Raw genomic sequence first — 25,917 nt, 5'->3', positions numbered from 1 at the left:
AAAAAAACATTTTTATTTAAAGTTTTGAATTTCAATTTCTATCTCTCCCTCCTTTCTTCCCCTCTCTTTTTCCTGAGACAGTAAACCTCACATTTCTAGAGTTGTAAGGCTTACAACGCACTTTTTTCAAACAACCCTGCGAGGTTGCAAGTCCCAATACTCTATTTCCACTTTATAGATGATAGAATATTAGATTTAAAGCTGGAAGGAACTGTAGGAACTATCACACTCACTCCCTCATTTTACAGATCAGAAAATTGAGGTTCAAAGACTTGTGCATGTGAAAATAAATTAGAAGTGATGAATGTCAGATGAACAAAGTCACATGTTAAGTAGGCAGCAAAGAACTAGGGTAAAGACAGGAACATGCTAGCTCTCGGGATTGATTTATTATAGTTTTTGCTCATTGCTAATAGTTAAGAAAGTGGGAAGAAAAATAATAATTGCAGATTAAACTTAAGAGTGTGTCATGGATAATTTCCACACATATATCCCTCTCCTCCCCCTAGCTCAAGAACTGGTTATTAAACATTTGCCAGCACACTCATGGATGAAGGACATGAAATAGGGAAGTCAAATGTCTAGATTACATGCAGCAACTATTGAAGCTAGGATTGAATTCTTGTCTCCTAACACCAAATCTAGTATTCACTCCACCTTCCTGCTCCTCAAACATCCACTCAACAATTATGTTTTAAGTATGTGTTAGGCACCTACTATGTGTTAGGCACTAAACCCAAGGAATACAAAATAAAAAGAAGGAAGAATCTCACCCCTCAGAGGCTTACACTCTACTGCGAAGTACAACCCAGATAAACAAATTCAAAGTAGTTTGAGGAGAGAGAGAAAGCTCTAACCTGATCTGGGGACAAGGAAAAGCAAGAGGAAGCAGCAAATGAGCTATAGTTAAGATGGAGCCAGGGAATGCATTTCAGGCATGAGACAACCTGTGCAAACAAATAAAGCGTGGAGACAGAAAATTGCCCTCAGGAATAATTAGTAGGCTAATTTGGATGCCTCATAGAAGATATGAAAGGAAATAGTCTGGAAAGGCTGGCTAGAAACAAATTTTAGAGAACTTTAAATGTTAGGCAAAGGAGGTGAGTTTTAAATAGGAGAGTCACATAGTGAGACCAATGTCCTAGGCTGGATGCCTTGGGATTATTCTGGCAATTATAGATTGAAAAGGGGGGAGCCTGGAAGCTGAGAGACAAATTAGGAGACTGCTCCAAGAGATTCAGACAAGAGAGGATGACAGCAGTGGCTGTGCATGGAGAAAAAGGATAGATGTTAGAGAGAGATGCTGTGAATATGGGCTAGATTACTGTTGTTTAATTATTTCAATCATGTCTGACTCTCCATGATCCCATTTAGGGTTTTCTTAGAAAAGATACAAAAGTGGTTTGCCATTTCTTTCTCTGGCTCATTTTACAGGCAGGAAAGTTGAGGCAAACAGGATTAGGTGACTTTCTCAGAGTCATCAGCAGGAAAGTATCTGAAACCAAATTTGAATTCAGGAAAATGAGTCTTCTTGACTTGGGATGGAAAATGACATCCATATCCAGAGAAAGAATTATGGAAACCAAATGCAGACCAAAGCCTACTGTTTTTGTTTGTTTTGTTGTTGTTTTTCTTTCTTATGTTTTTCCCTTTTGTTTGGATTTCTTTTGCAACATGACTAATATAAAAATATGTTTTAAACGATTGTACATGTAAAACCTGTATTAGATTGCTTACTGTCTTGGGAAGAGGGAAGGTATGGGATAGAATGAGAAAAATTTGGAACTCAAAATCTTAAAAAAATAAATTTTTAAAATTATCTTTTAATTTTGATTATATTAAATTTATAAAATTTTGTACAAACAACTATTGCAGCCAAGATTAGAAGGGAAGTTGAAAACTGGGGGGGGGGGGAATCTTTACATCCAAAGGTTCTGATAAAGGCCTCATTTTTAAAACATAGAGAGAATTGACTCAAATTTATAAGAATGCAAGCCATTCTCCAATTGGTAAATAGTCAAAGGATATGAGCAGACAATTTTCAGATGAAGAAATTATAACCATTTCTAGTCATATGAAAAAATGTTCTAAATCACTATTGATCAGAGAAATGGAAATTAAGACAATTTTGAGGTACCACTACACACCTCTGAGATTGGCTAAGATGACAGGAAAAAATAATGATAAATATTGAAGGAAATGTGAGAAAACTGGGACACTAATACATTGTTGGTGGAGTTGTGAACTGATCCAACCATTCATAGTTCCAATTTGGAACTATGCTCAAAGGGCTATCAAACTGTGCATACCCTTTGATCCAGCAGTATCTCTACTGAGTCTGTATCCCAAAGAGATTATAAAAGAAGGGGAAAGAACTCACATGTGCAAAAATATTTATAGCAGCCCTTTTTACTGTAGCAAGAAACTAGAAATTGAGTGGATGCCCATTAGTCAGAGAATGGCTGAATAAGTTATGGTATATGAAGGTAATGGAATATTATTGTTCTACAAGAAATAATGAGCAAGCTGATTTCAGAAAAGTCTTGAAAGACTTACATGAACTGATGCTGTTTGAAGTGAGCAGTACCGAGAGAACAAGATTATGCAATGATCAGTTGTGATAGACTTGGCTTTTTTCACCATCACAGTTATTCAAGACAATTCCAATAAACTCAGGATGGAAAATGCCAACTGCATCCAGAAAGAGAACTATGGAACTGAATGCAAATTGAAACTTAGCATTTTCATTTTTGTTTATTTGGTTTTTTTCACTTTTTTCTTTTTGGTCTGATTTTTCTTGCACAATATGACAAATATGAAGATATGCTTAAAAGAATTACATATAAAAAAGAGAGAATTGTCTAGATAGAAAGCCAAGCTGCGGACTGAAAGCAACCAATAATTAAAAGGAAGGATGTCTTAGATGTTAGAAGAAAAGAACAGACAATAATTGTTATAAGATCTGAGAGAAGGATTAGGTATGTGGGCTTGGCGGGGTCAGGGGACAGCACAGAAGTCTTGATTCTGGTCTCAAACAATGTTACAGGAAGCAGGTTTGATGTGGTAGGGAACCAATAAAGCTAAAAATTTCATATCTCTCCCTTATCTAGACTACAATATTACCTCAGTACCTGGAATTCCAATTCAACTACTTGTGAGAATTATTTATGTAGCATTTATATACTTACATTCAATATTGTTATACCCGTGAAATTTTTATTATAGTTTTTTATTTACAAAACATATGCATGGGTAATTTTTTTCAACATTGACCCTTGCAAAAACTTCTGTTCCAAATTTTCCACTCCTTCCTACCACACCCTCCCCTAGATGGCAGGTAGTCTAATACATGTTAAATATGTTAAAGTATAGATCATCACATAATCTTGCTGTTCCCGTGTGATCATTGTACAGGGTTCTACTCATTTCACTCAGCATCAGTTCATGTAAGTCTCTCCAAGCCTCTCTGACACCATCCTGCTGATCATTTCTTACAGAACAATAATATTCCATAATATTCATATACCACGATTTACTCAGCCATTCTCCAAGTGATGGGCATCCACTCAGTTTCCAGTTCCTTGCCATACAAAAAGGGCTGCCACAAACGTTTTTGCACATGTGAAACCCATGAGGTTTTAAAAAATATTTATAGGCCTTGGACTTTCTGAGTTTTAGTAGCAAAATTCCTGACTCAGCAGTACTCAACTAACCATTATAAGGCATTGATGAGAGATGTTAGCATGTCTAAGGTTCTCCAACACCCATCCGCTCTTCTCTTACCTGAGAGTACGGCCCGACGAATGGAGATGGGTGCGCTGGGACAGTGGCATGGGGAGGCCATCCTTCAGCCAGTTAATCTGTATTGGTGGGGAGCCTCGGGCTGGGCATGCCAGGGTCACTAGCTCCCCTGGTACACTTATTAAGGTCCCTGATCCATTGGCCCCTTTATCGATGGTGGGGGGAACTGGTAGAGGGGCAAAGAGAGAGAGAAATAGAGACCTAGGTAAGAAGGTCTTCTCAAACAGGTTCATTTTCTCTTCTCAAAAAAAAAATTGTCCTTTAAAAAAACTCTCAGAATTTGAGATCTTAAAGTCATAAGATCCAATCCTCTTACATTATAGATGAGGGAAGTGAGGTGCACTGAAGCAAGTGGCTTGTCTAAGATCACACAGCTAGTAAATATGAGTCAGCATTTGAACTCAGGTCTTAACTTCAAGTCCAGGTCTCTATCTATGATCAAGGAGTCTCTGGTTTTTTCACTTGGCCTACTTCCAAGCTCACTGTATCCTCCCAACAATTCCATGTTGGCGGGGAGGGGGGGGGATTATTAAATATCAGCTTTATGGGTAAGGACCCTGAAGTGTGGAGAATGCTAAGTAACTCGTCCCAAAAGAACCACAAGAGTTAATGGTGATGCAGAAACTAAAAGCCAAGTGTCCAAGGATGATTCCCAAGCTCCAAGATGGATGCACCAGGATACCACAGATAGGAGGTCCTGGATATGTCAGAAGTGATCTCATCATTCCTCGTTACTCAATTTCACCTAGGGGTCATCAGAAGCCAAGCTGGAAGGGGGCTGCCGCCCCAGGAAAGGATCTGCCCCCCTCCTTGGCACCTTACCCAGCACGCTGAGTGTGTGCAGTTTGGTGTCTTCTCCAGCACTGTTCTGGGCAAGGCAGGTGTAGGCCCCGGAGTCGGAAGCCTTCAAGCCCTTCAGGACCAGGGAGCTGCCATCTGTATAGAACCTGCGCCAGCAGGGGCAGAAGGGAGATAGAGAGAAGGGTCCTCCCTCACTCCCCACCCCCATCTCCCTTCCATCCAGCTCTCAAGGCGCTTTAGTCAAAAAGCACTTATTAAGTGCTTGCCATGCTCATGGCATTGTAGCAACTCGGAAAGTCAGATATGTACAAAGTATTCATAGAATAGATGTAAGGCAACTGGAAATTGGAAGGTACTGGTGGCCGGGGGCCTGACCTCCTGAAGGGCAGTACATACCGAAGGTGGGGAGAGATGTGAATTCCCAAGGGCCTCCCGTCCTTCAGCCACAAGATGTCCGGCTGCGGCTGCCCTTCTGCCTCACACTCCAGCCTCACTTCCTGATCTTCTAGGACATTATGCTCCTGGGGAACCCCAGAGCTCAGGATCCTGGGGGCCACTGTAAGCAGAGGGAAAGTCCTCAGACCAGAGTCTAAGTAGGGAGTAGCTCCTGACCAAGAAGGAAAACACCAAAGGGTCCCCAATGCCAAATATTGGTCACGGGTCAGACTGAGCTGGACCGTCTCCAGACAATCCTGGCTGGGCAGCAGCATCCCTGACATACCTAACACCATCACCACAAAATCTTTGCGGGCTTCAGCCTCGGGATTCTCGGCCACACAGGTGTAGGTACCCTCCTGGGAGGGTTGCAGGCGACTGAGCTGCAGGCGGCCCCCTCTGGAGACCACTCCTCTCTCCACACTGCTCTCTGCAGGGAGAGGAAGCTAATCATCAAACTCTTCCCCTGCAGAGATCCCTAACTGTACCCTACCTGGGTACTTTAAGTGCTCAAGCTTGAATTAAGGAGTTACCATGTCTGCTAGTCCCATTTGCATTTGGCTCATTCTAAGAAATACACATTCACTCACTCACGCATTCATTCATCTAACCATCATATAAGGATGCATGACACTGGGAAGATTTGACTTTGTTGCATCAAATTGGACTCTTGGCTGACTTTCATGGAAATTCCATTACACTTACTTTCCCCCAATTCACCTTTGACTGTGCTATTCAATGTTCCTTGAGTAAACTCTACCTGTTCCCATCTCTATACTATTGATTGATTTCCTCCTCTCTCCCAACTTAGAATTCCCCCTTTTTTCCCCACAGAGACTTGTTGATTGGAGCCCTGGGCAAGAGAAAGAGAGTCAAAACTACCCTAGCAGTTCACTCTAGGATTCTTGATGAGAGCTCCAGTAGCTGACTTCATTCCACTAGTCCAGCTGGGACCCTGCCCACCTCCCACCCTCTTCTACAAGGCACGTGAATCTTGGATTCAATTTCAGACTTTGGAGTCTTGGCCGACTCACCAACAGGCATCCTGTCCTTCAACCAGGTGACGGTAGGGGCAGGAACCCCAGCCACATCACACACCAGGACCAGGGATTTTCCAGCCACCTGGCTCAGAGTCTCTGTTTCAGGATTCTCAAAGATTGGGGGTACTACGAGAGGGAAGTAAAACATTCAGGATCCACAGAGTCTGTGGGGTAGAAAACCCAGAGCCCATTGACCCTCCCCAAAGGATTCACCATAGCTCTGAACTGTACTCAAGGCTTCCAATTATGGTATTGTTTCTCCTCTGTAGTCACTTTTGAGATAAGAGATATTCTTGCCCCCATTCCAGAGATAAGAAAACAAAGACAGTTTTTTTTTTTTTATTTTGTTTTGTTTTGTTTTTAGCAGTTTGCTACCAGTCAGTACAGAGACCAAGGAAACTCCAGATTCACTGAGCCTGGTCCTTCCTTTTTCATAATCTCTTACCCTGAACAGTGAGGACAAAGGTCCGGACAGCCTCACCAACTATGTTGCTGACTTTACAGCTGTATAAACCTTTATCTGCTACCTGGAACAAATAGAGACTGACTGAGCCTTGAGACACAAGGGGAGATGGATCACCCCCATTTGCCCTTACCCAGAGCCATAAAGAAAGGGTAAAAGGATCCTAAAGGTGCTGGGCATTTGGCTCTCCTCCCATAGCACCTCCCTCTCATTTCCCAATTTGTCAACTAGAGCAGCTATCTGCTCACCTGGACATTCACAATCTCCAGTTTCTGTCCATCCAACAGCATTTCAACCTGCTGGTCCAGAGTTATCTGTTGTCCATTTTTATACCAAGTTATCACTGGCTCCGGCAGAGTGTCTGACTCACATTGTAGGACAGCTGTGTCCCCAACTCGCACCACTGTTGTGTCCTGCTGTCCACCTGAGGTTTGCTTGATGGTAGGTGGGGCTGAGAGAGAGAAAGATCAGATGGTCTCTAAGACTGAATCATAGGATTTGGAGTCCCATGGTTTCAAACATGTCTAATCCTCTCCCTTACTTACAGATGAAACACCGTATGAATAATAGAATTTGAACCTGGATTTCTTATGATTCCAAATCCAGTATTTTTCCCACTATTTTTTTGCTGCCAGTGGTTTAATTAATTCTAGAGTGAAGAGGAAGGGAGGGTTTTCACCCAAATGCTTAAAAAAACAAAGGAAACTATAACCTCACTTTTCTCCTTTTCACTCCTGGGACTAACCAAGAAGCCCTGAATGAGGATCCAAAGATTGGTCTGGTTCTCCAAGTCTTCACAGGGAGAAGGCAAAAAGATGCCAACAGACCCCATAGACAAATGCTATTGTACCATAACACTGGTTTGTGGGAGAAAAGGTCTTGAGGGCTTCTGGGCATCCCAAGTATCCTTTCTGTTTTTGGACAATACTCAGTCAGGAAGGACACAGATGGTCATGGTGGGGACAATCCCAGAATTCAGAATCACAAAAACAAATGATGTCACAAGTAGAGGGGACCGAGAGGCCATTTGCTCCAATACCTTTAATTCACAGATTTAAATGCTCAGGGTGGCAGCAAAATACGGAAGAGAATGGGAAGGAAGACAGGAAATGCTGCCCCCGGACACTGCTTACCAAACACACTGAGCAGCACAAGCTTCTGGTCTCTGCCGGCTACATTGAGGGCTTCACAAGTATATGTGCCTGTGTCAGATGGCTGGGGCCGGGGCAGCTGCAGGGTGTGGGTACCTGGGAGGTCCAGAGAGGGGAGACTCTTCATGCCAGGAAAGTGGGCCTTCTGCCTTCCACCTCAACGACCTCCCCTTTAATTCTGTTTCCTTCTCCCTAAATCACTTAGTCAATAACAGATAAGGCTCTATGCTGAGCATTCATTCTGCCATCTAATCAATCATTTATTTACTTGAACTTTTAAAATATGATTCTCATGTTAACTGCATTAGTTGGAGTAGAAGGTATCATTATCTCCATTTTAGAGATGAGGAAACCAAGACTCCAAAAGACTTTTCTATAATCACAATACAAGTTAATGTCAGAGACAGGACTAGAACTTATGTTACTGACTTTTACAGCAGTATTATAAATTAGACCTCTCTATATATTAGACTCCATATTTCCTAGCAAAATGCCCAGAACACAGTAAGTACCTTATAAAAACTTACTGCTTTGACATTTACATTCTTGTCTTCCTAAATGTACTGCTCTGACTATCAATTAAGAAAATCTGTCCACCCCAGCTTATTGAAATGAGAGCTACCCTTCTGCCAGAGCTGAAGATGGCCAGCTCCCCAGGACACAGCCTTTGTCCTGCTAAAGTTGTCATTTTACCCACCAGGCAGGAGGAAGACCTCTTCACTGAAAGGGAGGGCCCAGCCATCCTTGTACCATGTCACCTCAGGGCTAGGGTGGGAGTGGACATCGCAAGGAAGGGCCACACTGCTATTCACAATGGCTGTAATACGTTCTGGGTTCAGGCCGGTGATCCTGGGGGGAGCTGTTCCCACAGTCACACAAGAATCAAAGAAAGACAAATGAAAACAGAAACTCAGTTGTGTGCACCTTTGACTTTGGATGACTATTGCTGACTGGCTGCAGAGGTCACAAGAATGGCGTAGACCTAATCCTACAGAATCACAGAATCATTAGTGTAGAAATGGGGAGAGGGCCATCCCTCTCTGGTCCAGTGAGAGTAAGGGATGTGTCCAAATTAAAGATGGTGTCTGAACCCATTCCAGAGCTAATGATCTTTCTGTTGTATTAATACCTTCTCTGTCAAAAAAAAAAAAAAAACCATAGACTATAGGCATATACCCACAGGTACTGGAAGGAACCTGAAAGATTACCAAGCCCAACACCCTAATTTTTCAGAAGGGGAAACCGAGGCCCAACAAAAGGTGTGACAAGCCCATAGTCATAGCTGTTTAGTGGCAGAGCTGGGACTGGAACCCTTGACTCCTGACAATCTATCCCTCATTCTGCTGTTCCACGGTGCCCGCTACCTGTTTCCCCAGAGGAATGAGTCAAGCCATATGGAAGGAGTGAGGAAGGGGAAATGATCACAGAGAAGCCATAATTCTCAACCACCGTGTCCTGTTATCATTATGATGCCTTTGTAGGCTGCCTTGGTATAAATTTTTATATCTCCCCAGCCCTTAGCATCGTGCACGGTGTTCAGTAGTTACTTACTACACTTTGTTCAATGTAGCTATGCAACGCCACATCCCGTTCTCACCTTGAACCTTAAGGGTGAAAAGCTTCTCAGCTGAGCCTGCTGAGTTCTCTGCCACACACATGTAGCTGGCAGAGTCGGTCACGTCGGCAACAGAGACCTGCAAGAGGAGAAAATGGCGTCCTGGCAGTGCCTGGGAGTGAGAGGTCCTCGAGGATTCCCTGGAGCTGCCCACCAGTATGAGGGTAACCAGGGGGCAACTCTTATCTCCATCACTCCTGGGAGGAGCACTCTCATGGGTGTGAGTAGCCGTATCACTTCAAGGGCAGCTGCTTACTTGGCATTGAAAATGACAGCTCCTGGGCCTCCCTCGTAACCCGGCCCTTTGCCCACTCTGGGTCGTCCTACCCTCACTGGTAAGCCATGAGGAAAGGCTGACCTGCAAGACTTGCCCATCCTCCAGGGCCTGGTGCTTTGAGCTAGGAGTGAGGGGCAGCCCATTCCGGAGCCATGAGATAGCTGGTGGTGGGGCACCCAGAGCCTGGCACTGTAGGCTGACTGTGCTGTTGGCATTCACCGTCACTTCCTCCACCAGCTCTTCAGGATCCCCCTGGATCACAGGTGGGGCTGAGGAGACACAAGGAGGGAGGGAGATGTGGAGGAACCCTGAGCCCAACTGGCATGGAGTCAGGAAGATCACACTGCATTTCTGCCCCAGACACTCGCTAGCTGGTCATCCTGGCAGTCACTTAACTTTGCCTAGATTCAGTTCCCTCATCTACAACTCCAACAGGGTTGGACCAAGACCAAGTGAGATGACGTGTAAAACACTTTTCAAGCCTTAAAGCACTAGATAAATGCTCGCTGTTATTACTATCACTACCATTACTCTCTCTTCCCACACTTCTTTTCTGAACTGGTGTTTAGATCACTTTGTAGTTTCTGTGTGTGTTTTTGCTAACCATTCATGCCACATGGTTGAAAAATAACCCAAATGTGGCTCTTTTCAACAATGAGATGATTGAGCCCAATTCCAATGATCTTGTTATGAAGAGAGCTATCTGCACCCAGAGAGAGGACTGTGGGAACTGAGTGTGAATCACAACATAGCATTCTCACTCTCTCTGTTGTTGTTTGCTTGTGTTTTGTTTTCTTTCTCTTTTTGATCTGATTTTTCTTGTGCAGCATGATAATTGTATAAATATGTATCCAAAGAACATGTTCAGCCATTACATCTTGTTGATGGGTCTGGGAGTCTCCTGTGCTCAAGGAAGAAATTGGCCATATTGTATTATAGAAAGCACGAGGATGAGAACTTGAGATGTCAGGTATAAGGTAGAGGCATCCATCCTACCCTCTAATCCCAGGCTTCTTCCAGAAGTCCATCCAACCCTGACCATCAATTCTCCCATCTCAGCACTGACTCCCTCCCTGGAGTAGGGAAGGGGAAGGTACCACAGTGGGCTGCCCCTTTATCTGCAGGACAGGATATAAAGGCTGTCTCCCTCCCCTTATCTCCCAGAGACTCACTCAGAACCAAAAGTTCATAATGCAGCCAGTCCTCTCCAACTTCATTGGAGGCTTTGCACGTGTACCTCCCAGCATCCTCTGCTCGGACCATGGGGATCTGTAGGACCCGGCCACCTGCAGAAGAAAAATGAGCTCCTAGGGGCCACCTGCGGGAAACAGTCTATAGGACAGGTAGTCAGGGAGGCTGACTCTCGGGGAGGGAGAGATTGAGGCTCAGTTTGGTGCCAAGATGAGGGTTATGGTCAGGGAAGAGTCATTCAAAGTCTCATCGACAATCTTCTAAACCACAAATGCCTTTAATTATACATATATGGGCATGGCACTATGGTCGTTTCATCACACCATTTTTAATTTAAGGCTAGGAGAGATTAGAGAACCAAGCTGTTGTAACATCCAGTTTAACGCTTCCAGATTTTCCCTGGAGCCCATACCTTGTAACACAGATACTCCTTCCGTGCTCGAGAGGGGCTGACCATCCTTATACCAGGTAAGCTGTGGGGGTGGCACAGCACTGGTATCACAGTATAGGTAGGCAGGATTGTTCTCCACAATCTCCCGGTACTCCATCGTGCCTCCCCTCAGCTCTTCCTCCTGGTAGCCAGTCCCAGAAACTTCATTGGGACCTGCAATCTTCTGAAAAATGGGGGGCACTGGAAGGTGGGGGGAGGAAAACAGGGCAAAACCATCAAGGAACTTTTTTGCCTTAGGCAAATACTTCCCTTTGTGAGCCTCAGTTTTCTCCTCTATAAAATGGTTGGCTGGATTAGATGTTCTCTGAGGTTTCCTCCAGTTCTAAATTCTAGGAACATTAAAGCTTTTTTTGTGCACTAAATATTTTCTAACTTTTCTTATAACTATACATATGTGTGTAAATATATATATATATATTTATGCCTTTTCACTCCTACAAGATTATAAACTCTTATATATAGTTATATACATAAATATATATTTATATAAAGTCTTACACCCCTAACATCTTGCATAGCTGTATGTATATATATATATATATATACACACACACACAGAATGTATGAAATATTATAGAGACCCACATATACATACATGCACACATATGTTTATATTTGCATGTGTATACACATATGTATGTGTGTCTGTATATAGATATAAATATGGATATAGATATAGATAGATATTTCACAAATGTTACAAATGAATGAATAATCTCCAAGGTCACATCCAGACCTGCATTTCTTTTATGCCAAGTGGACATATAAGGATAATTGGCTTCAACTCAAAGAAGTTAGATATTTAACTCATTTACTGGGTAGATAATTTCCTGGTCTAGTAAAGAGAAGACACAGCTTTAAGTTCTTTCCAGGACACAAACTGGCTGTGACCCAAGAACGCTGACTTCTTGGTGTTGTGGGCGATCTAGTAAGATTACAAGTTGCAGAAAAGGTTCCGAGCTGAAGGTTAGAAGTTAGTTTCCTCACCTGGAAGTTCCCTATGATAATACACTCACAGGGTCAGTCCTATCCTTATGAGTATAAACCATTTTGCAGATCTAAAGGGAACCTCTACCTGTCTCTGAACAGCTGCTTGAATGAGCTCACGTGTGAGCTCTCTGGCTGCTCGCCCTCCCCAAGCCCCCCTCTCCTTGGGCACTGACCCTGGATAAGCACGTGGAAGTCTTTGTCATCCTCCCCAGCCACATTGGTGGCCACACAGAGGTAGCGCCCCGAATCCCAGCTCCTGGTTGGACTGATCTGGAGCAGCCGCCCCTCGGCCAGAAGGTGGAGGCGATCGTCGGGGCTCACCAGCTGGAGGAACGAGACACGGGGTAAGGGGGAGCAGAGACAAGCCAAACGGGCCAGACCTGGCCGAGGAGGCTGCGGCGCGCTCCACTTGGGTGGAAGGCCCAGCTCCTTGGCCATTCTCTGCCATAACAAGAGGATGCAAATGTCCCCACTGAAACCTAACCCGGCCTGGTCCCTCGCCGGTACTCCTGCCCTCAGTGCCCTCAAGTGGGTCAGATGCAGCTGAAAGCTCTGTCACAGCCTCCACGCTCTGTGGCCTTAGTCCCTGGGGGTCCTGTTACAGTCACAGGGCCTCTGAGCTTCTTCCTAATCTCCCTCTATAAAAGTAAACTTTTACAAGCTATCTAACTTACACCAAGCCCAGGGAGTAGCGGTGAGGGATCAGCCCTGGCTCTGAGCCGGGGGAGGGAAGGATCAGGCACCAGAGGGTCCACTTGTACCAAGGGCCTAGCTCCCAACTGCGCCTGCTCCCTAATTCTCCAATTTTGCCCTGACTCCAGCATGGTAAACACGGTTATCCTGAGAACTGTAGTATGGGATCCCAGAAAGAAGCCTGGACTAGGCCCTACATTTCCTAGCTATAAGAGTGGGCAAGTGGTTTAATCCATCTGGGTCTCAGTTTTCTCACCCATAAAAGGGAATAATAGTGCTTGCATTAACAATCTCATGGGATTACTGTGAGGAAAGCACTTTGAGAACACTCAAGCTCTATAAAAATGCGAGCTATTAGGATGATTCCCAATACTCAAACATGGCTTATCCCAGAAACATCCAGCTTTGTTCATCTTTTTCCTTAAAGGGAACTTTACAAATTCCACCTGAAAGTCCCATAAGCCTTTTTGTTCTCTATTCTCATGCCTGAGAACCTGGATCAGATTGAGATAGTACCACTGCTCTGCAAATGGATGGAGCTCCAACTTACTGACTCCCACTCATACTAAAGGGTCTGGGGTCTTCACACTGGTTACAGACCCTCAACTCACCTCACATTGACACTTAAGGGTAAAAAACTCCTCAGCTGAGCCCGTTGAGTTTCCTGAACCTTGCAATGTTTCTGTCTCCCTTCCCTGGCTCACCTGTCCATCCTTGTACCACGTGATGGTCGGAGGAGGTATAGCCCAGGATTCGCACTCCAAGCTTAGGGTGCTATTGACCTTGGCCTTCACCTCTTTAACACTGAATTCATCCAAGGGATCATCCTTGGAAATAGAAGGAGGAACTGAAAGCAGAGCAGAGTTCGAGAGTCAGGCTTTAAGGAAGACAGGCAGCCCTTTGCCCTGGGAATGGAGCAGATGAGGAAGAGTGCCCACAGTGCCCGGCCAGATTTCAGATTCTGAGGAGGTGAGGCAGGGGAGCCCTCATTATTGGGCCAGAGACCAAAGTAGTGCAATGAAGACAGGCCTGGAGTGATACACTCCCAGCTAGAGATCATCACTCAGGAGAGCCGTTTCTAGTCCCGGATCTCTCACCAGCTAACTGTGGAATGTCAGCCTAGCCCCTTCCCCTCTCAGAGCTTCAGCTTCCTCAGCTGGAAAGTAGGAAAAATAGAAGCTTGCTTTTGTTACTGCCTCACTTATGAAATTCAAATGAAATACATGGAGGTTCTTTTTCTACATAGGAAATTCAGTACAGATGTGGCTGATGAGTTAGGGCTATTCCATCAATAGGTTTTTGGCCAGGGGAGCTCCTGCCCATCAGGGATACTGTTACATACTGAGCACTTCCACGTGGTAGTTCTTCACAGCCTCTCCTACTTCATTCGTGACCACACAGGTGTATCGGCCAGCATCCTGCTCCTGGGCATTGAGGATCTGCAGCCCGTGGGTGCCTGCTTGGGGTTCAGAAGCCAAGATTCACCACTGAGCTCCCTTAAGGGCCCCCACTCTTCTTGAGAATCCCTGCCTCCTGGGGAGGAGGGCCCCCAAAGGCAAGGTCTCATGTCTCCAGCTGGGACAGTGCTCATTCACACTAGCCAAATAGAATGTATATTGTGTTTAGAGGCCTAGGCCTGAGCATGGACACTACCCACTGCTTATGCAACCCTGACTTAACCACTTATCTCTCCAAATCTCGATTTCCTCAATAAAGGGGTTAGACTAACAGGACTGGACTAACAGGACTGGATTTCCTTCTAAGCCTATGGCTTAGAGACAGATGGGAGAGAATTCCAGGCATGGGAGATAGTCACTTAAAATGCCTGGAGTTGGGAATTTGAAAGCTCAAAGTGACTTAGAAGTTATCTCAGTGAGGGGTCCCCCAATGCCAGGGTTCTTAACCCAATTTAATGGGTTGATTTCCAGGAATTTATTAACTTGAAAGTGGAAAAAAAAATCACATTTTTCCTTTCATTACTCTTGAAATGAAATCCAGCATTTCTTTCAATTATGAATTAAAAAAAAAACATTATTCTAAGAAGGAATCCATAGGTCTTGCCGACCTATCAAAAGGACCTAAGACACAAAAATATTTAAGAAAAGTTAATCTACTTTTCAGCAAGTATTATATATATGCCTTTGTTACTGCCTCACTTATGAAATTCATAACAGCAAGATTATATATATGATGATCAATTCTGATGAACGTGGCTCTTTTCAACAATGAGATGATTCAGGCCAATTACAATAGACTTGTGATGAAGAGAGCCATCTACACTCAGACAGAGGACTATGAGAGCTGAGGGTGGATCACAACATAGCATTTTCACTTTTTGTCATTATTTGCTTGCATTTTGTTTTCTTTCTCGTTTCTGATCTGATTTTTCTTGTGCAGCATTATTGTAGAACTATGCATAGAAGAATTGCACATGTTTAACATATATTGGATACTTGCCATCTAGGGGGGGAGTAGAAGGAAGAGGAAGAAAATTTTGGAGCACAAGATTTTGCAAGGCTCAGTGTTGAAAACTTATCCATGCATATGTTTTGAAAATAAAAATCTTTAATAAAAAAGAAAACTTGATCTGGTTCATCCCTCTAACTTTACAGGAAGAAAAACAAGGTTAACAAGGTGAAAATGGCACATCATACAGGGGTCCTCAAACTATGGCCCATGGGCCAGATGCGGCAGCTGAGGACGTTTAGCCCCCTCACCCAGGGCTATGAAGTTTGTTTATTTAAAGGCCCACAAAACAAAGTTTTTGTTTTTACTCTAGTCCGGCCCTCCCACAGTCTGAGGGACAGTGAACTGGCCCCCTATTTAAAAAGTTTGAGGACCCCTGTTACACTTTGCCACTCTTTTCACATTCCAATCAGCTATTAATAATTTTTTTTTAATCAAGAAGCTCCTAGACCAGATTTACTGTAGATTGCCTACCTCCCATTGAAGGGGAAGGGGAGGAGCTGAAAGAGAAACAGCAAGCCTTTCTTGTTCTCCAGACCTTGCCTTTGTTCAGCGTGCTATGCCCTCTTGATCCACTACCTGTTTTCTTTAATTTTCCAGTTATTGACTAAGTCCTCACCTTCTGACTATTCTTTTTGCACTAATCTACAGAATTATAGATACTCCCAGATATGGGAGTTTGCATGGACTCTGAAACATGTGTCTTGCTCTGCCCTCTTTATTTCTATTTGCTTTGCTTCTGACCCTTCAGTTGACATGACTGCACATCCTACTTCCTAAGTCCTGACCCAGTCTCAGCCTGTTTCTTTTACCAACAACCCATTATGGCATGAACCAGCCTTCAGTCTCACCCTATGAGAAATCATTAGGGTGGCACTGGACCCGAAGTCAGGAAGTTCTGAGTTCAATCTAATTTCAGGTATTTAATACTCTAGTTCTTAGACAAATGGCTTTCCTCATTTTCCATTTCCTCAGTTTCATCTACAACATGGGATAATAATAATAATAGTTGTTGTTAGGAAAAAAATGAAATAATATTCATTAACTGTTCTGTAAACTTAAAGTATTGTATGTTATTATTACTTTTTAAATTTTAATAGTGCCAACGTGCTCCAAACTATTGACCATTGGTAACAACTTCAGTCCCCAGCCTATATATAGGGCTCTATTATTACTTCCCAACCTAGAGTGATAAGTTTGGGGGGAACCATCTGTTACCATAATTCATCCCACCTCAGGCACACTTGGATCAGCTCCCCCTATTCCAACCCATTGCACCCCAGAAGTCATCACCTGGAAGCAGCTGGGTATTTCCTGAAGCTTGAAATGGAGCCCCATCCTTCATCCAGGTAATATTAGGGGAAGGGAATGCAAGGGCCTCGCAGATCAGGGAGATGGGGTTGTTGATAGTCACCGTCACTTCCTCATCTGGACTGTCTTCAGTCACTCCCAGAATTGTGGGGACCACTGTAAGTAAGAGAAGCTTGTGAAAATGGCTAATATGGGTGGACTGCCAGAAACCTAAGCCTAAAGACATGTGTAAAAGCTCTCAGAGCTGAGACAGAAAGCAGTCTTTGGCTAACCCGAGGAAGAACTCCAACTCTCAGAATACAAAAGGATTTCTCCAGTTCACACCTGAAGAAACAGACCATCTACAAAAGGGGATCTTTACCTGAACTTTTCTAGTAATATTTTGATTGTTATATTTCAATATAATCAGCTTCCTTTGTAATCCTATGTATTTTCTCATGCATTTAAAAACATTGTTCTGAAAAGGTGTCTATAGGTTTCCCTAGACTGCCCAATGTGTTCAGAGCACAAAAAAGGTGAAGAGTCCCTGTTCTGCTATATTTCTGACAAGTAGTCATACAGTCCTTGGCTTGAATGAAGACTTCAACTGAGGGGGAGCCCACTCACTTGTTTTTGTATGTCCTGTGGTGTTTTGTACATAGCCATTTGTTCAGGAAGTTTTTCTGATTGATTAAAATATCCTGTTTTCCCCTCATAAGCACCATCAAGCTATCTTTTGCTAAGCACACCACCACACGACCTTTCCTTTTGCCTTTCTATAACTTTTTTTTTCATGTTCGTCACCTCCTGAGCATGTAATTCCCACATCACACACAGACCTAACCTCCCATCTGGACTGTAGACCTCAATTGACAACTGCCCACTGGATAGCTGCCCCTGAAAGTTCTACAATTACTTCTTTCCCAAAGCTTCCAGTCAACCAAGTTCTCTGGCTGGGAGTCAATCTCAGCTCTTCATTCCGACTCCTACATTATCTAATCAGCTGCCAAGTCAATTGTACCTGTCCCCTTTTCTCAATTGCAATAGACTCCTAATTGATCTTATTCTTCTATTGGTCAATGATCCTCGGCAGAAATGCCAGAATAGCATTTCCTAAAAGCACAGATTACCCCTTTACTTCAAGAAACTTTGTGCCTGTAGGATAAAATGCACAGTTTACATATGGGCTCCTAAAGACCTTCCCTATTTGACCTTAGTTTATTTTCCAGATTTAAGTCATTTTTTTTAAGGTACCATAGGTTTAAGCTAAACTGGCTGTTCTCTAAACTAAACATCCCATCTCCTCCCACCTCAGAGACTAGGCACAGTCTATTCCTCCATGCCTAGAACACAGTCTCACTCCATCCCCTCATCGTAGGATTTTCAGGTTAAAGGCTCAGTTCAGGTACCACTTCTGACCTGAAACCTTCCCAGCTCCCCACAAGTATCAGAATTTTCTTTCTCCCCCTCCTTAAGTTATCTTGTATTTATTTATCTGAGCATGTGAAGTATCCTTTTCTCTACCCCAAGCATGTGAAGTATCCTTTTCTCTATCCCCAGCTGAATAGAAGCTCCCTGAAAATAGGGATTGGTTTCAGTCTTTCCATCTCCGACTCCTAGTCCAATGCCTTTCCCATAGTAGATAGCTGATAAATATCAGGTAAATTGTGTTAATTTCCACCTTCTCCATGAATTTATCTAAATACTGCTTATATTTCCAAATAAAAGTTGAGCTAATTTAGCACCCATCTGTACCTTTCAAAAAATCCTTTTCCTGCTTCCATCGGCTTTAATATACTTTACAGTGAAAAGGTCCTATTTGAAACTTCATGAACCATTGTACTAATTGGTCATTAGAGAACCTGCTGCTCTCTAAGCAGCCAATCTCCTTGATTTTTCACCAGATGGTAAGGAGAATGGGTTTGAGAGGCATTATGGTACTGGATTTATAATCAGAGGAACTCGGTGCAGATCCATTGAACTCAATAATCTTGGCAATCCTTTCTAGTTCAAATCTGTGATCTTATGTGATTCTGACTTCCACAAGGAGCTCCAACAAGTCCTACTTAAGCAGTTCTAGGCAGTTGATCTGTCTGTCTTGGGAGACTTAGGGTTGCATTGCACCATGGTACCTAGCGTGTGTCACTTACCCAGAACACTAAGCTTGTAGTGCTTGGTCTTCTCTGAGACTGAGTTTGATGCAATGCAAGAGTAGTGGCCAGAGCTGGAGAAATTGGTCTGCAGTATCTCTAGCACAGATCCATCTGGGGATAGATGATAGGGATCTCCTCCAGAAAGGCTATGGCCATCTTTGAACCACGTGACTGTTGGCTGGGGATGACCTGTCCATAGAAGCAAGTAAGAATGAATGACAACATTTCCTTAAAAAGTCTTCGTTCAGATTTGTCTGATGGTCCTTGTGATATACAGCAGGTTTTGTTGTTCTAGGAAGCTTAGAATGGTACTCTAGAACCTTTTAGCCTTGGGACTTCCCATCTAAGCCCAAAGCCTGAACATTAGAACCAGAAGTAGATAAAGATAATGGACAAAGTGACTGCTTCTCTTCCCCATGGGGAATTGGATTAGCTCCTCTCCCAGAGAGGAGTATATGAAGTTAGGAGTTGCTTAAAAATGGGGAAGTAGTTGAAAATGAAGTTTCAATACAAACCTTGTTTTTTGAGACTTCCTTCCCCACATCCATCCCATCCCACTTGTGTCTTTCTTGCTTCCTATCACTCCATATAGTTGTTACCTGTGGCATTGCAAGTTAAGGAGACAGACTGTCCTTCAGGAATTTTAATTTCTTCCTCTGGATTCTCATTCTCAATTTTGGGAGGAACTGGAAGAAAGAGACAATCACAGGTTTTCTCCTAACAGTCTGCATAATCTAGGACACAGGTTACCAAATTACAGTCTGCCACCTTTTTTTAATATGGCCTAGAAACTAAGAAAGCTTTTTACATTTTTAAATACAGTACAGCTTTATTTTAAAAAATGTAAAACCATTCTTAGCTCCCAGAAATGGGCAAGGGCCTTTGATCCAAAGGCTACAGATTGCTAACTTCTGATCTAGGAGAGAGAACTCCAAACTTAGAGTCAGTAGCAATAGTAGTCATAATAGTAATAATAATAATACTCAGAATAACTTGTTCACAATTCTTCAAATGATATTGCTGTTATCATTATGCATACAATGTTCTCTGAAATATAGGTATTATGCTGAAATGCAAAAACCCAGATTTAACTCCTTCATTCTTGTCCATCTGCATCTACTTTCTGGACTCCTAAATACCTGTGTTTCAAACTACCTTCTGGGCTTGTCCCAAGGTAATGTGGAGGCTTCAAAGTCATTGATATTTACCCAACACCTCCACACTGAAGTTCTTTCTTGCTTCCCCAACCATATTATTTGCAAGGCACAAATAGAGGCCAGCATCTTCCTCCTGCACTTGGGTCAGCTTCAGAATCCTGCCACCTAAGGAGAAGAGAAGAAAAAAAGGAAGAAATAGCCTCTAAATTTACTGCAAATGTACCAAGGTGAAAAGCCCCTCCAGCTTAGGTAGCAGAGACTAAGAGAAGACTAGGCCTGTTCTGAAACCAGAGGGTGGGTTGGGATGGGGAGTGATCTCCAAATATCTAAGAAATTTCACATGAAAGAGAGAGTGAAATTATTCTGCAGGTTTCCAGAAAGCAGTACAAGGAGAAATGGGTAAAAGTCACAGCAAAGCAGATTTTGATTCCAGTTCAGAGGAAAATAAAAATAATTTCTAATCATAACTAAATAAGTTCAACAATTAAATGGGTTGCCTGGTGAGACAGTGAGCTTCCTGCTACTTCCTGTTTAAGCAAAAACTTGAATGGACTGCTGGGATGCTAGAGAAGGCATTCTTGCAAAGCATGGGAGCTTAAATGAGAGGACTTTCAAGTCTTTTCTATCTCTGAGTGTCTTTCATGGAAATAAGGGAATTTAAAAGAGGGCTAAGGGGTGTGTGTGTGTGTGTGTGTGTGTGTGTGTGTGTGTGTGTGTTTCTAAAAGGCACAAGTAAAGAAAAGTTTAATGTGAGTCAGGAGATCTGAATCTCAGCACGGCATCATTATGTGACTTTAGGGATATGCATGTACCTATCTGAACCTCTATTTTCCCCCCATCTGTCTCATGGAAAAATCCAATTGAGAGGATAAACCAAAGTAAGAGATGTTCACCAAGCCTTTCGGCTGATAGGATCCTAAATTTAAAGCAACTACATGGCACAGTGTTTAGCGTGCTGAACTTGGAATAAGGACCTAGTTCAAATCTGACTTCAGATACTTACTAGCTGTGTGACTCTGGGCAAGTAATTTAGCCCTGCTTGCCTCAGTTTCCTCATTTGTAAAATGAGGTAGAAAAGGAAATAGCAAGTCACTCGTGTATCTTTGCCAAGAAAACTCCAAATGGGGTCATGAAAAATCATATATGACTGAAAGAACTGAACAGCAACAAATTTGGAGTTGAAATGGATCTTAGAGGTCATCTAGTTCAAGTCCTCATTTTATAGATGAGAAACAAAAACGGTAAATGTTTTGTCCAAGTTAATAAATGGCAGAGCAGAGATTTAAACATGGATCCCCTGAATCCATACCCAGCTCAGAACTATTATCTGACAACTGAAGTTGAACCACACTAGAGGACAAAAGCTTTTGGAGACAAAGCTGTCTATGTCCCAAACCTTGCCTCACCTGCCAGGAAGTAAATGTCCTCCCCAGGACTGATGGGTTCTTCCCCATGGAACCAGCGTAGCACCGGGGAAGGACTACCTGAAGCTTCACAGAGTAGAGTCAGGGTGCTGTGTAGAACTACTGTGACATTGGTCAGTGGGTCAGTGTCCCCAGTGAGCTCTGGAGGAACTAAATATGAAAAACAATTTATTTATTAATTACTTACCACCATCCACATTTATCTCCTTCCCTTCCTTTCCCATCCCCTCCAACACAGACCAGAGAAGACAAAGCTTCATAGAATCATAGTTTCAGAATTGAAAAAGATCCTATAGGTCATAGAGTAGAACTTTCTACTCTGATGAGGAAACCGAGGCCCAGTGAGGTTTTTTGGCTTGCCCAGAATTACATTGCTAGTGTGGATTTGGGGTAAGATTTGAACCCAGGTCTTCCTTATACTAAATCTTATCTTGCACTCTTAAAGCATTCTTCTACACCCTTGTTAGATGGAATCTGGGAATAGGGAGACCATGAAGCTGACCTTGAGGCAAAGGTGCTCACAATTCTGTGGCTATAAGAGGGACTGTTCTAGTCTCCCATATTGTGCCTGACACATAGTAGAGCTTAAATAAATCCTTTCTTCTTCTTCCCTTCCTCCCTCCCTCTCTTCCAACCTTCTTTCCTTCCCCCTTCTCTCTCTTCCTCCTTTCCTCTTTCTTCCCTCTTTCCGTCCTTCACTTTTTATCTCCCTCCCTTCCTCCCTCCTTTCTTCCTTCCCTTCTTCTTCCCTTCTTCTGAGAGACCTAAGCAAAGATGCTGCCTCAGATCTTACCTAGCACTGAGAGGTCAAACCTCCGCTCTGCCCGCCCAGCCTCATTCTCCGCTATGCAGGTGTAGCGTCCAGCATGGCCAGCCCGTGCCCTCTCCACTTGCAGGGCTCTCCCCTGGCGCTGAAGGAGCAGGCCGTGTTCACCGGCCACAGGCTGGCCGTCCTTCTCCCATGTCACCACTGGTGGTGGCTTCCCTGTGGCTTCACATTCCAAGGTGACCTCTCCAGATTGGATCACAGACAGCTCCTTAAGGAGATCATCACTGCCTGGGATCTTTGGAGCAACTGAGGTTGGAAGGAAGAAGGAGCTATGAAGGTCATTGAGGAGTTTCTATCACCTGTGGTCACAGTCATGGGAAAGATAAACTGACCAGACTCCAGCTAGACTCAGCTTAGTCCCGAGTGCTACCACTCAAGGAGGATAGAGAGAACCTAGGATGAACCATGGAGGAAATCTTGACATTTAGGTTATAAACACCCACTGAGGCTAACTGAAGATAGCACTTCTTACAGGCAACAGGGACTAGAACTAGGCTTTTTAACCTGGAGACCATGAAGTCCCTCCTCCATCAAGTAGGCCCATGGATAGATTTCACAGGATCTATGATCTTAAATGATAAAAAGTTACAGCTTTATTTCAATATAATTGGTTTTCTTTGTAACTATGTATTTTATTTTTGGTATTCACAAACATTATCCTGAGAAGGGAACCAAAGGCTTTTTAAGATTGCTAAAAGGAGTCCATCACACACACACATACACACAATGTTAAGAACTCCTGGATTAGAAAGATTTATACTCTTGGGTTTCCAGAATAAAAGTGTATTTTGAGGCCCCCCAGAATGAGCCAACAATACAAGACCTCAAACCCCTAGCTCCTGTGCCATCAAGCTCTGGGTGGAGCTGGATCAGTATCAGCCAGATGTGGTGGGAGGATGCCCTGGCTAGACCCGTAAGTGGATCCCATGCCTCCTTATTATCCCATCTCAACTTACCATATACCTCCAATTGCTGTTCCTGGCTGCTGTTCCCAGCTAAGTTGCTGCACTCACAGGTGTAGTTGCCCTCCTGAGCAGGCTGGGCTTTCCCCAGGTAAAGCAGCCTCCCCACAGCTGAGATGGATTCTGTGCTGCCCCTATCCATGGGCAGGAGCATCCCTGGGTGAGTCAGAGAAGGAAACACAGAGCTTTTGGCTTCAGGGTTCCCCATCAACCCCATTCTAGGAAGACTATCACCCTCACAACCCCAGCTTTCTCTGCTGTCCTCCCTGCTAGAGTAACCAAAAAGCTTGGCAGGAGAGGAAGGTCCCACAGTCCAGGTCACAACAATCCAAGGCCTCTGAGGTGTGAAGCCCTAATGTAGCTCTTTTAGAGTTTTAAAGACTGAGAACATTAAACAACCTAAGTGGGCCCCCCAGTTCCGGAAAGACAAAAGAGTATTTAGAGGCAGAGAATCTGGATTCAAATTCTGATTCAGCTACTTAATATCTGTGTGATCCTAGGCTTCAGTTTCTGCATCTATCCAATGAGAAAGTTAGACTAGATGGCCTCCAAAGGTCCTTTCAGCTCTGAATCTAATATCATGAAAATGATTCCAACAGGTCAGCTTCAGAAGCTGGGCAAATAGATGGCACCTACTGCCATGTGCCACAGGATACCCAGACTGAAAGGCAAGTCCCTGCTCTTAGGAGTAGTAGGAGGCCCAGACAAACTGTAGGTGATTATATATCACGTATTGTGGAGGGTGTAAAATGACCTGGTAAAGGTCGACTTTAATTTTTCTGTGTAAAAACTCAAAACTTGACCTACTCCCATCATAAACTTTCTTCACTTAATGCTTCTAAGGGCTCTTTCAGCAGCAAGCTGAGATAGGATGGAGAGGAATGGCAGGGGGAAGGTTTTTCTGGGCTCATGCCGCCTACATGCCAGATGCCCAGTACAGCAGTTGACGCCAATTTGGAAGAGGAGTTCTTTAAACCTAGAAAGTTAATATCTGTGCCATAACATATGATCCATGTCTATTCATTTGTAGCAAAACAGAAAATGGGAATGAGAGGGTAGTCAGAGTAGCCAAAGGTAAATTAGGTATAAATAGCAATTAATCTCTGTTCCATCAAGGAAGGCTGCACAGGGGAGACATGCTAAACAAGGCTCTCAGGATCAGAGAGAAATAAATAAACTGACTGAAACAACCAAACTCCGCTGAGGGTCAGTTGCTCCATTTCTCCACACCCTTACCTTAAGAGTGAGACCACAACTGAGCATAAATGTATGGGATTGCCCTGAAAAAAGACTGCAGACTTCCTGGGGAAGGAAAATCTTACCATCTTTCTTCCAGGTGATTTTGGGGAAGGGAATCCCTCGACATTCACAGGACAGGCTGATAGCATGGCCCTCGATCACCGCCAGGGTCCGAGACTCCCACAAAGAGAACTCTGGGGGAACTGAGCCAAAACAAGGGGAGAAGTTTATGCCTGAGGCTCCTTGGGGTTGGGTGAGAATGGGGAGAGTCTAGAATAGACAGAAGGCAATTGTCCAACTCACACCCTAACCAAGATGAAATTCGCCCAGGCTTGTTACTTAGATAGACAGGGGAAAGAGAAGGAGGCGTACAACTTCTGATCCCCTCAAAGAGCTCTCACCCCAGACGTTGAGATTGTAGTGTTTCTCAGAGCGGCCAGCTTTGTTCAGGGCCTCACAGGTATAACGGCCCACGTCCTGAACCTCAACTCGTTCCACCTGGTCACAGAGGGAAAGGCGCCGCATCATTCTTGAATCATCCTTAAGAAAAAGCTAATCCAGCCCAGCTGCCTTTTCCCATATCCCAACTTCAAAGCTACCCAAATAAATCTGAATTACTGGGTTTCAATTCAATTGATTGCAATTGCTTTTATAGTTCTGTCCTTTTATGTTTCCCTATTCCAAGTCTGCCTTAGCCTGGGGGCACTGAACAAGGAGTCAGAAAACTGGGTTTTAATCCCACCTTATATTATATGACATTACGTGATTCATCATCTCTGAGCCACAATATCCTGATCTCTAAAATGAGGAGTTCATATTTGATGAACTCTCAAGGTCCTTTCCAACTCTGACATTGCTCTCTGGTATTTTAGGATTTAGTTTTGTGACTCTGTAATAATAATAATAGCATCAATAGTAATAAGTCACATATTTACAAAGTGCTTTTCTTCACAATCCTGTGAGGATGATCATGAATATCCTCATTTTATAGATGAAGAAACTGAGGTTCACAAGCAAAGTCATTTGCCCATGGTCAGCCAGCTGTCAAACATTAGAGTCAAGATTCGGTCTAAAATCTAGTATTCTTTCTACTCTACCACGTGGCCTTCTCTCTAGGCAGGGAGCAGTGCCGGTGGCTGGCTCTGCTGATAGCTTGTGGCCTCCAGCACAACCATAACACTCTGAACCAAGGGTTCATTTAGTAATCTGTTTTTGAGACGACTCACCTTCAGGAGGGCCCCATCTGGAGAGAGATGGACCCCTGGCCTGGGGTAAAGGAGATGTCCATCCTTCCTCCAGGTCAGCACAGGAGGAGGCACTGCCTGGCTCTGGCACTCCAGTGTTACTGACTGATTAACCACAACGGACACATTCTGCTCTTCTCCCAGGATACTCGGGGGCACTGGAGAGGACAAAGGCATGGCATCACTATGGAGATAGACTTTTCTGGAGAGTATGTACAATAAGTCACACCTTAACACCCCTTCTA

General features: G+C 43.7%; 1 protein-coding gene across 1 annotated transcript in view; it reads right to left on the bottom strand.

The window, feature by feature from the left end:
- HMCN2 (hemicentin 2) overlaps window positions 1–25,917 on the bottom strand; it is a 185,863-nt gene that overhangs the window by 47,977 nt on the left and 111,969 nt on the right. Inside the window, 26 exon segments of the mRNA XM_051980197.1 lie at window positions 3,784–3,967; window positions 4,624–4,748; window positions 4,999–5,158; window positions 5,324–5,467; window positions 6,072–6,203; window positions 6,523–6,604; window positions 6,789–6,991; window positions 7,674–7,787; window positions 8,389–8,550; window positions 9,289–9,385; window positions 9,665–9,852; window positions 10,756–10,869; window positions 11,187–11,405; window positions 12,389–12,539; window positions 13,613–13,755; window positions 14,251–14,364; window positions 16,668–16,841; window positions 18,815–19,006; window positions 19,417–19,503; window positions 20,026–20,139; window positions 21,381–21,548; window positions 22,192–22,473; window positions 23,184–23,345; window positions 24,512–24,631; window positions 24,830–24,926; window positions 25,655–25,830. Of these exon segments, the coding sequence (XP_051836157.1) occupies window positions 3,784–3,967; window positions 4,624–4,748; window positions 4,999–5,158; window positions 5,324–5,467; window positions 6,072–6,203; window positions 6,523–6,604; window positions 6,789–6,991; window positions 7,674–7,787; window positions 8,389–8,550; window positions 9,289–9,385; window positions 9,665–9,852; window positions 10,756–10,869; window positions 11,187–11,405; window positions 12,389–12,539; window positions 13,613–13,755; window positions 14,251–14,364; window positions 16,668–16,841; window positions 18,815–19,006; window positions 19,417–19,503; window positions 20,026–20,139; window positions 21,381–21,548; window positions 22,192–22,473; window positions 23,184–23,345; window positions 24,512–24,631; window positions 24,830–24,926; window positions 25,655–25,830 (3,904 nt within the window).

This window comes from Antechinus flavipes, chromosome 2 (genome assembly GCF_016432865.1).
Source record: "Antechinus flavipes isolate AdamAnt ecotype Samford, QLD, Australia chromosome 2, AdamAnt_v2, whole genome shotgun sequence".
In the NCBI taxonomy this organism is placed as follows: domain Eukaryota; kingdom Metazoa; phylum Chordata; class Mammalia; order Dasyuromorphia; family Dasyuridae; genus Antechinus; species Antechinus flavipes.
The sequence above is the reverse complement of the archived record's forward strand: the minus strand, read 5'-3'. Positions and strand labels throughout refer to the sequence as shown.